General features: G+C 38.6%; 1 protein-coding gene across 1 annotated transcript in view; it reads left to right on the top strand.

Annotated features, from left to right (window-relative positions):
• The first annotated feature begins 402 nt into the window (after window positions 1-402).
• Window positions 403-16,246, top strand: part of TBC1D14 (TBC1 domain family member 14) — a 68,632-nt gene continuing 52,788 nt past the window's right edge. The window contains exon 1 of the mRNA XM_026846705.1: window positions 403-1,139. Coding sequence (XP_026702506.1) covers window positions 466-1,139 — 674 coding nt within the window. The 5' untranslated portion in view covers window positions 403-465. The remainder of the gene's footprint in view (window positions 1,140-16,246) is intronic.

The following is a 16,246-nucleotide window of genomic DNA, read 5'->3' as shown; positions in this document are numbered from 1 at the left end:
TTCCAAATATTTGTCTTAATATTGACATGGAGCATTAAAGTACCACAGTTTTTATAGTATGTAATTTCACTCTCAGAAGATGTATGCAAAGCAAACGCTGGCACACACTTCTTCTGTAAAGCTTTTCATGCTTGACATTTTCTAGAAGCCTAATTTAAGTTGCCATTGTCCTGCTTGTTCAAGCAGGGGGAAGGGATAGTAATCATGTGCAAGAGAAGATGAATAACTTTTAATTAAAAATCTAAATTATGATGGGATTGAGTGTATTAAAAAGAAAAAAAAAAAACAAAAACCAAAACAAGCAAAACCAAACCACTAAAAAAACCATGCTAGCAAACAGTCAAGAACAAATCATAACCGTCCTGCAAACTTATAATCCTGTCTTTTCTTTCTTTTTAACCAGTTTCCAGTTGGGCCAAGACAACTGATGTAAATTTATCCAGCTCCTTAAATGGTTTGAGCTTCATGGGAATTCTGGATGCAAGAGTGGGCAGCAGTATCCAGGGCCTTCAGAACTTGAACTTGGGGACCCCAAGATCTCTCTCATTGCCTGAGTATGGGCCTGGACAGTTGTCCAGTGCTTTGGAAGATTGTCATAGCCTTAAATCAGTGGATTCTGGTATTCCAACTCTTGAAATAGGAAATCCAGAGCCTGTTCACTGCAGTGTGTTAAATGTGAAGAGAAAGCAGTCAGAACCTGAAATTGTGCCTGACAGGGCTTTTCAGAGCGCATGTGCGCTGCCATCTTATGTGCCTCCACAGTCCTTGACTTCTGAACATGACCATGCTGTGCGAAAATCCTCTACTTTCCCAAGAACCGGGTATGACACTGTCAAACTTTATAGTCCAACTTCAAAAACTCTGAATCGAAGTGATGATATCTCTGTATGTAGTGTTTCTAGTCTTAGCACAGAACTGTCAACAACTTTATCAGTTAGCAACGAAGACATTTTGGACTTTGTGGTCACAAGCAGTTCAAGTGCAATTGTGAATCTTGAGACTGATGAGGCGCACTTCTCGGATGTTACCTTGAATTCCTCTAAAGAGACCAATGATCAGAGCCAGCAGGAGTGTTGTCAAGAGACAGACCTGGACAGTAAAAGAAAAATACTGGGACCTTTTACAAACTTCTTCGCCAGGTAAATTTTCTGTAAAATATATTTGTATTTTAACAGTGACATTAAGTAAGATCATAGGAGAAAGGTCTTGTGTGAATATTTTACTTTGAAAGAGATAATAGCTCACTGTTTTAATTTAAATTGCTATTAACATTTTTTCTGTTCTGAGTAAGTAGGCAAATAGTGCTACGAACTAAGTCTCTGAATCCTACTCTGCATTATCTTTATGATATATGGAAGCATTTAAAATCTTCTTTAAAAGATTCCTTCTACATTACAGTAAAAGAAGTTATGAAAAAGGTTCTTTTTCATCCAAACAAGGTTTTCTTCCTGGCTTCTCTGGTGATGCCTTTTGTGATTTTTGGCCAAGGTCCTTAATCTTATGTCACATAAATAGATAAATATAGGTAGGATCCATACCTGTATTGACGAGCTTTGACATCTAAGGGTTCATAAGTGGTCTAGTAGTGATGGAGTATTTTATTGATCACTGTAAGTATGTGAAGCTTAAAATACAAGCATTTGCCAAACACGTGATTACTATGTTTTTTTCCAAATCTCAGTTACAGTTTTGTTGAATACCATTTTTTCCTTCATTTTTATATGGAATAAAAACATCTAACATTTTGTCATTCAGTTGTTGAAATGGAAGCACTGGCCACTCAAAGCAGTTACGTGAACTCTTCTAAACACAGCCTTTTTATGAACGATAAGGTGTTCTAAATGCAGATACCCAGTGAAAGCGGTGAATGAGGAAAAGGACTAGTCTACTTCTTGAGGTTTGGGTTGTTTATTGGCGATTTTTTGGTCTTCTGTTTATTTAAGGCCTTCATAATGTTTCTTCCTTTTAGGATATAATGTCTGAAGTATGATACATTTTCAAGAAACAGTTCGAGAAGTGAACTTTAGACAACAGAGTTGGCTGCATCTAGCCTGTTTCAAACATACGGTTGCTTCAGCTAATAGTTTTTTCCTGCATGAGAAGAATAGGCTGGTATGAATAGACTGATAAAATACTTAACTGGCAAACATCATTCTTTGAAAGGCTGCCTTAATTGCAAAGCATCAGTTTCTTTAGATCTGCTAAACTGGTTGGAGCCTTCATTGATTTTTATTCTTGAGTACTGTGCAGCAGAACTCCAGTCATCAGTCATGTTTGAGGTACTGAAGTTTTTGTGGACCTGTCTGTTTGTTGCCATGGAACCAGACTTAATTCTGGAGCAGGAGGCTTCTCAGCACTTCAAAGCATGAACTTTTGTTACCCATTCTGGTAACACAACTGCTAACTCAAACAAATGCTGTCCTTCAGCCTGGAGGGAGCTCAGTGGAACAGACGCATTTAAACCCTGCTTCAAAGTAGGATGTTTAACCACTTCTCAACTTTTCTCATCCAACAAAATAAAGCCATCTGTCCAAATTCTGTTCTAGTATAGCCTCTAGTGGTTTTTCCAGTGTTACAGAAACAGTGGTACTCACTAGACTGAGCTTTTTAACCTGATTTTTTTCAGGTACATTGATTTCCAGAGAACAAAGACTTCCTCACTTTCAAATGGGGAACAGGTTATCTTGGTCACCACATGATATCATCACGAGAATATGAGAATTAAGTTCAAACTAGGTGATTGGCATTGAAGTTCCAGATGCTCTGTCTGTAACCTGGCCTTTAATGTCTTTCCCTTTAACATCCACTTTCTACACTGTTTTGAAGACAAGAGCTGCTTAATTTTTGTCTGTACTTGCACACCACACCCCCATTTTTTATGCATCTGTTCTCTTATGCTGTGTGACCTCATGGTGAGTTTCACGGGTATTGAATAAGTAGGGAGCTTCTGAAGGTCCTTCTGTGCCACAGGGACTACTATCTATATTTATGCTGTCAACATTGTTAAGGATCAAAACATGCTGTTGCTAGTTTTTGTTGATACTTGCAATCTGCTGTCTGTGGGGTTGTAATTTCTTCCTCTAATGATCCCATACTGTCCCTGTTCCTTATGGGCTCCTTGGATTCCCAGGGTTTAAACAAGTACTTCAGTAAATGAACTTGGGCCCTGCAGTGTTTTGTTTGAAAGTAACTGACTTCTAGGGGCCTTTCCACCTAGCTTACATAAACCCTGGTACACAGCACAGGGTATGGTGTTAGACAAGGAGGATGCATTTGGAACGGTATCTTTGAAGACCAGCTTGCTGAGAAGGGAGCTTCTGAAAGTAGTTTGTAAAAAGTGCTGTGGTGGTAGGCGTAAACAAAGTCCCAGAAAGGAGCATGCTCTTAGCACTTGGTGCTGAAAGGAATTTCACTTGAGATTCAGTCTTGCAGGTTAAGTGTAAACCTTTCTTTTTGAAAATCAAGGGCAAACTGTGGCAGGAGAAAGCCAAATTACTTTGTCTTTGATCAGTGGCTGACACACTTGCGGTACAGCATGGAAGAACAAGCACCTGAGTGGTTTGTACACCGCCATTCTACCTTCCAGCAGCCTGATGGTCATTGTCTAAGGCTACAGTGTAGGAGCTCTCAGCCTTAATCTGCAGGTTTAGCTCTTTGAGTAATGGAATACAGGTTTGAACCACTAGGAGTGAAGATGAATCAGCTTAGTTTTTGCTCAAGTTGTTGACATTTGGTAAAAGGAGAAACCTTGTTTCTTGAAATAGCATCTGTGCTTGTATTGAACCCCGTCTGTCATCTGAGATGTGTTAGTTTCTCCGAACTTGTCAAGACTGAGTTTGCTCTGAATATGTCAGTTAACATTTGTGGCTCCCTGTAGAGATAATGCTGACAAAAATTAGATGCCTCCAGTGCTTGGTCACATGTATCTAAGCTGCTTATGTATCAATTAAGGGTAAATCTTCTATAGTATCAAGAAAATGCTTAGAGAAGCATCTGCTTTGAAATGTAAAATTATTTCTTAGCGCTTTGTAGATTTGTTTTTCCGTGCAAGACTGTATGCATGTGTGCACGTACGCAGTGCATGAGGTTGTGTGTTCTGTATCAGTTGTAGCAATACCTGTGGTGTGTAACAAAGTGTTGGTCTTGGCTTGGGGCTGCAGGTGAAAATTGAGTTGTAGAGATCAAAGAAAGGAGAACCCTGTTGGCTTGTTGCCTGTCAATCCCAGCACCTTCAAGGGCACTTGGGAATAGAGTGCTCCTGCTGTGCCTTCTGGAGCACTACAGGGAGGAAGGTTTCCTGGGCTGCTTCTCTGGCTCAGTTGCTGTCTCCAGCAGTTTGAGACTCCAAAAGGACTGGTTGTTTCTTCAGGCTGTTACATGCTTCTTTGGGTGTGGCAGGAAGATCCAAAGTGAGAAAAAGAAGCCACTTTACTGCTTGTTTACCCATAGCTCTCCCCTTGAAAGAGCTTAAGGCATCACAGGTACAGTGCTAGGTGGAGTACTAGTGCTCTCATTAGGCTCCAGGTTAGCACATGAAAATGGATTATGGCTTCTGAAAGGCTGACTGCTGACAAAGAAACCTGGCATGTTAGTTGTTTTCAAGTGTCATGCATACTTGTATCAGGTCTAAAAGGCTGGAGGTCTTTCACATAGAGCATGAGTTTGAATTAATTTCCTTAATTTGAATATGTGCAGGAACTTGGTTTGAGAAATAGAGCAAGCAAATAATTGGCTGTGAGACTAAAGAGTCAGTGGCTTGTCTGTCCCTTTATCCTAGTGACCTAGAATAGCATGGGTTAATGTGTTTTACCTTTGGACTTTGCTTCTCTACAGTACTGCTGAAACACAGACTTTTTAAATGCTTGGGTTTTAAACAGCTTTGCTGAATCAGGACTGTTGTGAACTTACTGTAGAAGTTGTACTTCCCACTTATCTTTTTCATTTATCATTTTCAAGACTGAGGATGAGGCTTTTTATGGTTACAGGTAGAGTGACCATAAAATGGACTAGGACTATGTTCAGTTAAATAATAATTCATGCAGTTCCCTTCCTTTTTAATGGACTACAAAAATCCAAAGTCTTTAATTAGTCCACTGCTGTGGATATTGTCTATTTTTCCAGGAATACGGATTCTTTTTCTTTTCAGACTACTCCTAGAAACTTTCGATCCAAATGCTCTAGTAGCAGGATCTCACGGAACCTCTACAGAGAACAGGGACTACACAAGAAATAAAGGGCTTTAAGAAGAATATTACATTTTACTCTTTCCACAGAATTTCTTTTTCTGAGAGAAAGCTTCTGAAGCAGGATTGGCATCCTGTACCATTACAGAGAAGCACAAATCTAGTTCAGACTGTGGCCTTACTTGTAGTCTGATAAGAAGGGCTTAAGTTTCAAAATAATAGCTACTGGTTTCAGCAGTGAGCCTGAAATAATGTGATTTTGATATGTGTGTTACATGTTACGAGGTGACTGGTCACATGTAATTCAGAGTTCTGAATTTAGGAATTGGATCCATCATCAATAGCGTAGATAAGTCACATGTGTTAATGAATAGGACTCTTTCATAATGCCGTTTGTTGCTTGTAATGAGAGGACAGTTTATTTTGCTTCTCTAATTTTGATGTTAAAAGAAAGGTAGAACAACAAGGAGCATTATAGTGTTGATTTCCCTTTCATCTTTCCAAAAAGGGAAATCACTGACCATAGAAAGAAAGAGAAAGGATGAAAGTAATTATGATTGAGTAAGCTGAGATATTAAACTTTATATATGATATCTCCTCTTCTGTGTGTGTTTTATGTTAAATGAAGCCTATTTCATGGAGTATAGGCTGTTCAGGAGGAGACAGGTGGAGAACAGGACTTGAAGTGTGTAGGATGAGGGACAGAAAGAGCTGGATGCACTGTGGGGGAGGATATGAGTGAACTGCTTTTAACCACAAATGAACAAAAACTAGCTGAGCTGCAGGTGGAGTTGTCCAGAAGCTGGGACTAAGGACTGCAGAAACTCTGCCTCTGACTGAGGGAATCTGCATGGACACTCAGCCCAGGCTGCTTCAGTGCCCTGTGGGCAGTCTGCGCTCCCCAGTGCTTCAGCTGCCTCACCCCTGAGATTCAGTCTCTTCTTGGAGGGAAAAGAGGAATTTGGTGGCAGTTTTGTCCCTCCCTGCTATCTTATCTGGCTGCATTTTGAGCTAAGTGTTGTCAGTAATGGGCATCTAAAAGGTCTGGGGAGAAAGGAAGGAAAACAAGCTTCTTTGAGTGGTGTGAGAAGAGCATAGACACTGAAGATCTGTACTAACAGATGATGGTGAAAACAGTATTTCAGAAGCTCCTGAGGTGTTCAGGTATACTTCTCTGATGAGTGCTTCAGTCTTCACAATATGGTTTTGGATGCTAATTATTTGAAAGCTACGTTCTGTCTACTTGAAAGGAAAGATTAGTGGTCCTCTCCTCATCTGGACTCAACCAGCCTGTCTCTGTGTAGAACCAAAGAAAAGTTCCAGAATTTTTCTGAAATAAATATACTTCCAAAGCAAATCTTCCATAGGTGCAAAGTTGGAGTTCTACAAAGGTAACAGCCTTTTGATAAAGGTTGACAATTATATGATACACTTTTCAGAATTCATATCCTCTAATTCAGTGTGTGAAGTTTTGAACTTTGTCATGTGGCCTGTTCTCCACTAGGTGTTGAACTGAAACTGTCCACATAAATGGAAAATAGGCATTAAAATTATTGTGTGGAATAATGTAATTTTTGTTTAGAATTACTGTTCTGTTAGTTCTTAAATTTTGCACTAAATCTTATTTGAGATGTGGCCCTTTAGAATAAAGGGAAGTTGCTTTTGTAGATAAAGTCTACTTTAAATAAAGTCCTATTTGTGCAAAACTGTTTTCACAGTTACTCAACAGCAAAACTAAGAGGCTTGTTGAGGTTATTTGTTTGTTATGGAAGTTCAATGAAAATCTGCTCAGCAGTCCTTTGAGTTTTGGGTGTTTTGTTTTGTTTTGTTTTTTTTTTTAGTAGTGGTACAACATTCTGCAGTAAGTGAGGACTTAATGTGGTCCAGTTACACATCTGACTTTCTTTCAAATAGTATGTTTCTTTTCTAGCAGCTGGTGGGAAGCATTACAAAAATCTCACACCAGCTAGTAAACGAGCTTTGTAGCATACATGGGTGTTCTATGTTGCTTGCAGCATTCAGCTATAATGCTTTCCCCCGTTCCTTCTTCCTCTCCTGTGTGAGGCTGCCTTTTGGAAAGATTGCAGTTTTCAGTTCTACACATTCTACATGCTTGCTTTTGAATAGAAACACACACACACACACTCTCTCTCTCTCTCTCTCTCTCTCTCTCTCTCTCTCTCTCTCTCCAGGAACTAATTCAAGTGAATGAAATTAAGGTCTGTTTTGACCTTGAATTAGTGAGTGAGTTAGTCTTTGTATCTTCGGTTAAATTGCAAGAACTTTCCTGATATGTTTCCCTTTGTGAAAAGGATCTGTGAGGCTAAGTGGATGGGCACTAGGGATGAGAGAATCTCCATACACTCTCTGTCTAACCAAAATATCATTTAATGTTCAACAGACTTTTTGCTTCCTCCCTTCTGTATCAGCAGTATTAATTGTTGTAAGTTACTGCAAGTACAGAAATGATTAAAAAAAATAAATTACTCTGACTGTAAAGAGAACTTAATTCAGGGTCATCACTGATGGAATGTTATGCATGCTTAGAGATTCTGGAAAATGCAGTGAGCAAGGTGAAATTAGATGGAATAAATATCAAGTTGTGCTCCTTTCAATACCATCTCCCTTCCAGTGTTATGTAATCTGTGGGGAAGCTGGAGTCAACATTAACTGTTGTTTTTAAAGATCTAAAGGCTCAAGCAAGAAATGGCCCAGTAATAAAATTCTATGTATGGATGAATGCATGTTTAACAGAAATAGTATATGGAGACCATGGATTTTCTGGAGCAGGAGTATGTGTGTTTATGCCTTGCTCTGGATATTTAGAGTTCTGTTAAATAAAAGTTGAGTTTACTGGTAGGAAAAAAAAAACCCCTAGGAATTCTTTATGAACTGTTAATTGCAATTTGGGCATTAGTTACATTGTTGTTTTAAGGAGATATCATATTAAACCTCTCTGTCATTAAGTGCCTCGAAAGTTTTTGAGCTATACTGTAAGAATAATAAAAGAAAAAAAAAAACTTACAGTAAAAACGGAGTTATTCACACCTTACAGTGACAACTGGCAGAATACACACAAGAACTTGGTAGCTGTCCTGAAGTAGGACAAGGTATTTACTTAGTTCTTGCACTCCCCTTTGTGAGCTGCAGATTTCGCAAGTACACAATCACAAAACAGTTGAAATCAGAAGGGACTTCTGGAGCCATCTGGTGTAACCTCCTGCTCAGAGGAGGGCTGGCTTCAGCACTAGATCATGTTCCTCAGGACCTTGTCCAGTCAACTGTGAGTATATCCAAGGATAGAATTACCACACCCTCTCTAAGCTACATGGTCCAGGATTTATCCACTACCACGGTGATTTTTTTTTTTTCTTTCCTTCCCTTTTATCCAGTTGGAATTTCCCTTGCAGCAGTTTGCTGCTTTGCATCTTGTTTCTTCTCTTTGCATCTCTGGGAGTGTGCCTGCAGGCGGAATATCTCTCAGCATCCTTGCTTGTATGTCGTAGGCCTTGGCACCCAGTCATCATAGTGGTCAGCCGTTGGACTTCCTCCAGATCTTGATCTTTTGTTATTTTAACCCAGGGGCCCCAAACTGGATACAGATAGAGTCTCATGGGTCCCAGATAGAGCTTTTAATACTATTTTCCCCTCTCGATCTTGCTAATACAATCCAGTCCATGTTTCATCTTTATTGCTGCAAGGTCTTATTCCTGACTCAGGTTCAGCTTTTTGCTTAGGATGATGTTTCATGTATTCATTCCAGTTTTGATTTGTGTGGTAATTTAAGATCAGTGAAGAAATCTGCTTTTAGACTCTGGGAAAAGAAGCTTTTGGGTTTTTTTGATAACATTGGGATAACTAGAAATATTGCCAGCTAGAAAAGAACCATTATATATATAGCTGGTTGACTCCTAGTAGTTTGAATTTGGACCCGAATACTGCTTCTGTGTAAGAGTCCTAACTTGCTGGAACTCCTGTTTCTGAGAATTCTGCTGTATTCGCATGGTAGGCTAGCACTGCGCATCATCAACATGTACAGTAGTTCTTGGTTTACTGCAACCAGTCCTCTCTGCTAAACATGCAGGATTACTGTTGGATTTATCTTTTCATGTCTTTGACACTAGTGCAGGCAGCTCTACTTTGTTCCCCTCTGAAGTAGGAGCTACCCTCTAGGAAAAAAAGATAAATGCAGAACATCGTAGTCATGATAAGTATTTTATCAAACCCTGTTTTTTTCCCCAGAAATTTAAAGAAAGATTTCCAAGTTACCCACTGCAAGCTATCAGGTATCCTGTACTGCTAATTTGTATTCTATTACTGTCTCTCTCAACTGTGGAAATCTTTCTTCAGACCTGCAGGTATTTGTTACACTGTAAAGTGTCATTATTCTTGGTTCTTACTGAATATACTGGTATGTCAGTGGTTGGAAAATTTGTTTATAAAATGTGACAGGGATTTATAAAACATGATTTGTCATTAGTTATTTCTTTCATAGTTAGGTCTACTTCTAGACTGTCTGGCTCTACTTCTCTTGCATTTGTTTATCTATAAACCAGGCATTGTTCTTCTTTACCCTGACATTTAGCAATCTCTCAGATAAAGTTCTGCAAACATTGCATTTGTATGTAATTTTTGAATCTTATTCAAAGAATAACTTCTGATTGTTGATGAAGGTTCTTCACCATAGCTGAATACTTGGACTTTTTTGGTGATGCTTTTGTTGTGTTGTGTTTTTTTTGGTTTGTTTTTTGTTAAAAGTGTAGACTGACTGAGAGGTGATCTGGGATTGGGAGGAGGGAATGCAAGAACTGACTATCACTGCATGTAGTGAATTATTTCTAGAACCCAGCGTTGTCTGGTCATGGGTACCAACTCTTGGCATTTACCTGTTAAGAATGTAGATTTAGGGCTTTTCAGGCAATTTTGGTAGGTCTCCTGACAAGAATTTCTTCTGAAGTCTATCACAGTCATCATGATTTATATGTCTGAGTCTTGTTCCTCCACTAATCAGTAACTGGATATCCTGTGGTATAATATATTACTGATTTTTCAGGGTTTATTCTCTGTGGCTCTGGAAATTCTTTAAGTGGACAGAGTACAAATTTGGAACATCTAGAGGTGAGAATCTTTCTTCTGTTCAGTTGAAGTTGTGAAGGTTATGATTAGTACAGAATACACAAGGTCACTGAAGGATGAGAAGAAAACAATGTTGTTACACCTCTTGCCTGAATTCTGTAATAGTGTGAGAATGTTTCCTAGGTATTGGTACCATTTTAGGTAAGATGGCTGGACACTTTTGCTCACAATGCAGCAAATACTTAATAAAATCTATCCTAATGTATTTTTTTCTTAATAGGTATGGTATTACTTAAAATGTCTTCTTTCAATGTAGGTTTCTGTTACTTTGTGGAATGTCTGGGGAGACATCTCTTACACTGCTTACGTGCTTGACATGGGTTTACCTAGTTCTTATGATTAATATATGCTTACTGTCAAACTCTTTATGTAAATGCTGTTATATGCTCCAGTATGACTGCCTTTGCATAGGCTGAGGGGCTCAAGACCTTAGTGGTGTCTCCTCATAGTTTAGAGTTATCAGGAAATTTCAGGGTCTTCTTCCAGAAGCAGCTGAAATGAACTTTGACTTGCCTCTGTTTCTTAAGAATTTATGCAAGTCTTACACTCCTTTGAAATTGTTTTTCAAGATAATTGTGTTCTACAAAATGTGAACCTGTTGAACTTTTTCCACTGTCCTTATTTTTCATCTGCTCTACTCAAGAGACTGGTAAGTCCTTCCAGTTGTTAATTCGCATGACTATTCAAATTGTTTTGTCTTCTGGAAATAACATTCATAATTGAAAAACTAATTAAAATTTGGATGGGAGCATGAATCTTGAGAGTGGGAAATATCGTATGTGTTTTTAACATTTGTAACAAATTTATTTGCAATTGCAAATTAGTTTTGGGTAAATGCAGATTTAAAAATTGCATCAGTCTGTGCATGAGTTGATTCAGTTTCTAGTTCTAATACATGTTTCTTTACACGTCTTTTTTAAGAGTAAGGAACCCATTTCTTTACAAATAAAATCTCTATGCTAGGTCAGTGTTAGTCTACCACAGAGCAGCATATGCCAGTAGTTCATGTACTGTGGAACTTCATCTAAGGAGCCACAGCAAAATAGTTAAAATCATCAATTTCAGATTTTCTGAAGAACTCAAATATTCTAATCATGAAAACTCCTAAGTCCTAAGCTCCCATACCCTTTTATTTCAGGCAACTGGTATATCTTGGGAGTTCTTAGGGGAAAAAAACCAAAGCTCTGCATTTCCTGGAAGTCCAGGTGTAGTGGGTGTGTGCGCACACAGGTGTCAGTGGGTGTATGTGTGTCTGTCTTGCTTGACTCCACCCTCTGACAGCTACTGTGTTGGAGCACATCCTTTTTATCTGTTGTTCAAATGACATGTGTAGGAGAAACAGTTATTTACCTGCAGAACTTGAGAGGTATCTCAAGGTGTACAGTGTTGAGCCTAGCTGGTTAGAGAAGACTTGAGACTTCAGGGAGTGGGTTTACAGCTGACTTTGAGACTGAAGTAAATTGGCAACACAAACCATGGCAGCACTGTTTCTGTTCCTATTAGTGGGCAGGTTTGTATACTGAACTGGGGGGAGTGGTGGGGAGGGATGACCTTTTGAGAGGTGACTTCACAGAAGCGGCTAACTTTTCTGTTTGTACAAACCACAGCTGAAATATGGAAAAAGTGAATACTTGAACACTTTTGGAACAGCTTATGAACTCATGTGGCAGTAGTTGCTGGTAGTTGTGTTAGAGCCTTCCTGTCTTTTTAGAAAGAGAATTGGGCTGAACTAGATAAACTTTCTGCTTCGATGGTGATGTGGGACTTTGTTTAAAAGCATAAACTTGAAAAAGCTGTAATAGATGCTGTATGGAGAGTATTGGCTTGATTACTTGTTATTGATGTGGTTCTAATTTTTTTTTTTGACTGAGTCTTTAGCCTGACCATGACAGCACACAAGGCTACATAAATACTGGCAATATATGAATGTGCCATATGTATGTATGGCAGGTATTCAGTAAGTTTATCTTAGCAGTGCTTATAGAAACAAAATAAAGTGATTCTTAAGTTTTACTAAAAAATAAGGTTTCCTCATACTGCTGAACTTATCTAACTGGTATTAACTTCCTCTCTTCCCCACAAGGCAGTTGGGCAGATCAGTATACAGTAATGGTGCAGAATCACAGAATCATCTAGGTTGGAAAAGACCTTCAAGATCATCTAGTCTAACTGTCAACCCAAAATTAACAGTTCCCAACTACACCAGATCCCTCAGTGCTATGTTGACGCTACTCTGAAACCCCTTCAGGGATGGGGACTCCACCACCTCCCTGGGCAGCCCATTCCAACGCCCAACAACCCGTTCTGTAAAGAAATGCTTCCTAATATCCAGTCTAAACCTTCCCTGGTGCAATTTGAGGCCATTGCCTCTTGTCCAATCACTTGTTACTTGGTTAAAGAGACTCATCCCCAGTTCTCTGCAGCCTCCTTTCAGGCAGTTGTAGAGGGCGATGAGGAATGTATATGTTCAAACAAAAGATTGTTCAGTCTGTCTCCGGTGTCACAGGATGCTATTTGTATGTATGTAAACGTTAATTCTGGAGTTAGAATTAAATTCACTTCAGGCAGGTAATTCTTCTCCACAGCTCAATTGAAATAACAAGGTTAAAACAGCTGTTTGGTGCCAAATACTGTTTTTAGAGGATTCTGTGAAAGTGGTTTCCTGTTTGAAATGTGATCTCAATTTAACTTCCGTGCTTGGTTTTCCTGAAATAAGCAGCTGCAGACACTGTGTAAAATAGTTAACACGTTTAATAGGACTGCAGATGAAACCCATGACTCTGCAATGGCTTCACACTAATGATACTGCAGACGTGATGTATCATGTTGGATATTTCTGTTAATATCCCTGTTGTAAATCAGCATGATGTGCTCTAATCGTTGTGAAGAGGACAATGAGACTTGAGATAATGACCAGCATGTGATCTTCGCTCTCCAGGCATGTCAACCCTTTTTACATTCAAGATCTCAATTTTTGTATCTTAAAACACTTGTAATTAAACTTTGAGATATTTTACCCTAGGATTTCTGAGCTCATCTTTGAAGTGAAGATTTTTGTTGTGTTGTTTGGCCTTTTTTTAAAAATAGAGGATTTTTCTCCTTATTAATCTGTGTTTTCCATTAGGTATCTTTAAATTACCTTTAGAGAGGAATTGGTTTTTATGGTTTTCATTTGCTCAGAAGTAACACTGCTTAGTACTTTTTTTGAAAATCCTGGGGAGCTGTATAAACATGGGATGAGGGGAATTCCTTTTTGTGCTGTGGCAGCAGAAAAATGAAAGCTTTTGCTATGAATTACTTGCTCTGATATATATGGCAGAAATTGTACAGGCGTTACATATATTAAGGGTCTACTTTCAGTCCAGAAGTCTCAAGTAGTGGTTTTATCAGGACCCTGTGGTGTTGTCCTGATTTATTGCAAAGATCTGCAGAAATTGGACTGAAGTTTTTTCTAAAATTAGGTGCAAAAGGAGCAGCATGTCTTCTGTGCCAGCCCAACTGTTATGTGGTTTACCTTTGGCTTGTTTCAGTCTGGGGCAGATCAGGGTTTAACAATGTGGTGTGTCCTCAGTCAAAGCAAGAATAGGTTTTAGTTTGCGGTTCTACTTCTAACTGTGCCAGTTTGTGGCTTTTGATAACGTTATGCCTTTTGGAAAATTTGAGAGTTTTTGTAGGTCATGGAGAGTGTGGACATCAGCAAAACACCAGGATTTAGGCAGAGAGAGAGAGAGCAAGGAAAAAATGGAGCAAGTTGCTTGGTACAGAATGGGAATTGTATATTGACCATGCCTGGTGCTCTCAGTTCAATATATATATTTTAAATTTTTGAAAAAACTGAAACTGGAAATCCCTGACATAGTACAAAGAGAGAAAGAGATGGCTGGTGCCCTAGAACATACAGTAGAAATCATGCAGATAGAGAAGAGTGAGCTGAGCAAGTGCTGTGCCATCTGCTAGATAAGCTGTAGAAAAGATTACTTATTATGATGCTCCCTCTAAAGGGAAAACAGTTAGGATTGCATAATTGAATTAAAAGCATGAGATTGACTTTTCAGGTTTAGGTCATTTTATGCAGGCACTTGCAGCAGAGAGCTATTATACTTTATCATTCTGATTCATCTTTATTTTGCTCTGAGGGTGTTGCTGCTCTTAAAATCCCTCAGAGATGGGGGAGATTGTTGCTTGTATATACCTGTGCCAGCAACCTCTAATGTGGATAGATAGGGAGAGAAAATTGCCAGTTAGTCCTTTAATTTTCATGTTATTGCAGTGCTGATGAACTGTGGTGAAAGTCTTTTACTTGCAAAAGAGCATTAAAATGTGCACAGAAGTGTCACACAGGTGTGTCTCCTTATGAACCTCTTCCAGGTGTCCTGGATGCTAGAAGTTCTTGTCTTCTCTGAAGACCGTATGTGGTCTGGAATTTAGATTGCTTGTTTCTGAAGTAGTAACAACCTGAAAGAAAACCTTTTGCAAGACCAGCCAGCCTGTCTTTCATTGTGTATCCTATTTACCTTCAGTGGTTTTGATGATGATGTTCCTGTCATGTTTTCCTTTTTATTCTTAGATATATTTTAGAACTTGCTTGATGTTTCTCAATTTTAAGTTTTTATATATATATATATATATATATATATATATACATATACATACACACACACACTTAATCTCATACCTGTTTCTCTTTACATTTTATTTCTCTGGTAGCTGTCTCAAATGAGCCTATAAATCTGTCATCTCAAGCTGTGTTACATGTGTTATGAACTTGGGTAGAAGTAAAAGCATAATTCTATGCAAAAGCCCTTCAGGGTACTAAATGCTCAAACAGAATTAATTCTTTATATTGCCAAGGTGAAGGAATTGCTGGTGAAAAGAAAGCAAATTCAACTGAGATACCGTCACAAAAACAACTTCCAAGGAATGTATCTTTTTCCCAGCACTAGAAGTTGAAGTGGTAGCAGTGTAGTCGAACGTGTTTATTAATGTTCTCGTTAGTTTATAAATTTCTAAGTAGCATTACAGCAGTGGTTATGAGCTACTGGAGAGCTTCATAACACTAATATGGAGCGTGCTAGTTAAGAAACAAAGCAAATCTTTGGTTTTGACCGAGTAGTTTACTTGTAGAATTACAATTTCATGCTTTGAAAAAAGTGGAAAGGGGGAAAACATGGCAGTATGTTTTTGTTTTCCATGTTGCTGTTCTTTACTGCTTTCCTTACAATTGTTTCCCCTACATCTTTATACTATTTTTTATTTTGTGTGAGGTGGGAAAACTGAAAGGGGTTTGTAGAAGTACAGTTACTGTTTAGCTTTGACGTCAGTTGTTACTGACTTGTGTGATTTCTGGACCTAAACATTTTGTTCTTATCTTTTAATATGATAATCTGTTCCTGGTTTGGGTTTCAAGGTAACTGTACCCTTGTGATATAGAAGCATGTGATCATTTCTGTAAATACATGCATATTTAAGAATGACAGCACACCCTGTTAAGCTTACAGTACGTTCCAGTCCACTCTGATGTTTGTGCCTCGATTTTTTCATATTAAACATTTCTCCTGTATTCCAAGCACAGGAATTGGTTTGTATGTTTATGATACTGTTCATGTTAGCTGATCCGAAGTGGCCAGGAAAAACAACTGTTTGGTGACCAGGTCGTTCCTGTTGCAGATGCGTATTCAATCCTTTGAGAACATGAAGCTCAATAGTTTTATTTCCCAAACTGCTACACTCTATGAATAAGGAGGAGTTTGTACTCGGTGAAAACTGCCACGCTCTATGAATGAGTTTGTACTTGGTGGGTCAATTCCCTATGCATTAAGGTAGTAACCAAGGAAAAGCAGTAATGCCAGACTGGAAGCATCTGTAGTATAGCTGCTTGCTGATTGAAGTAGCAAAAATGCTTTTGTCTCGGTGGAATTATTTTGTTG

This window comes from Athene cunicularia, assembly GCF_003259725.1.
Source record: "Athene cunicularia isolate RWA chromosome 4 unlocalized genomic scaffold, athCun1 chr4_part1, whole genome shotgun sequence".
Classification (NCBI taxonomy): domain Eukaryota; kingdom Metazoa; phylum Chordata; class Aves; order Strigiformes; family Strigidae; genus Athene; species Athene cunicularia.
This window is presented reverse-complemented; position numbering and strand designations above follow the sequence as displayed.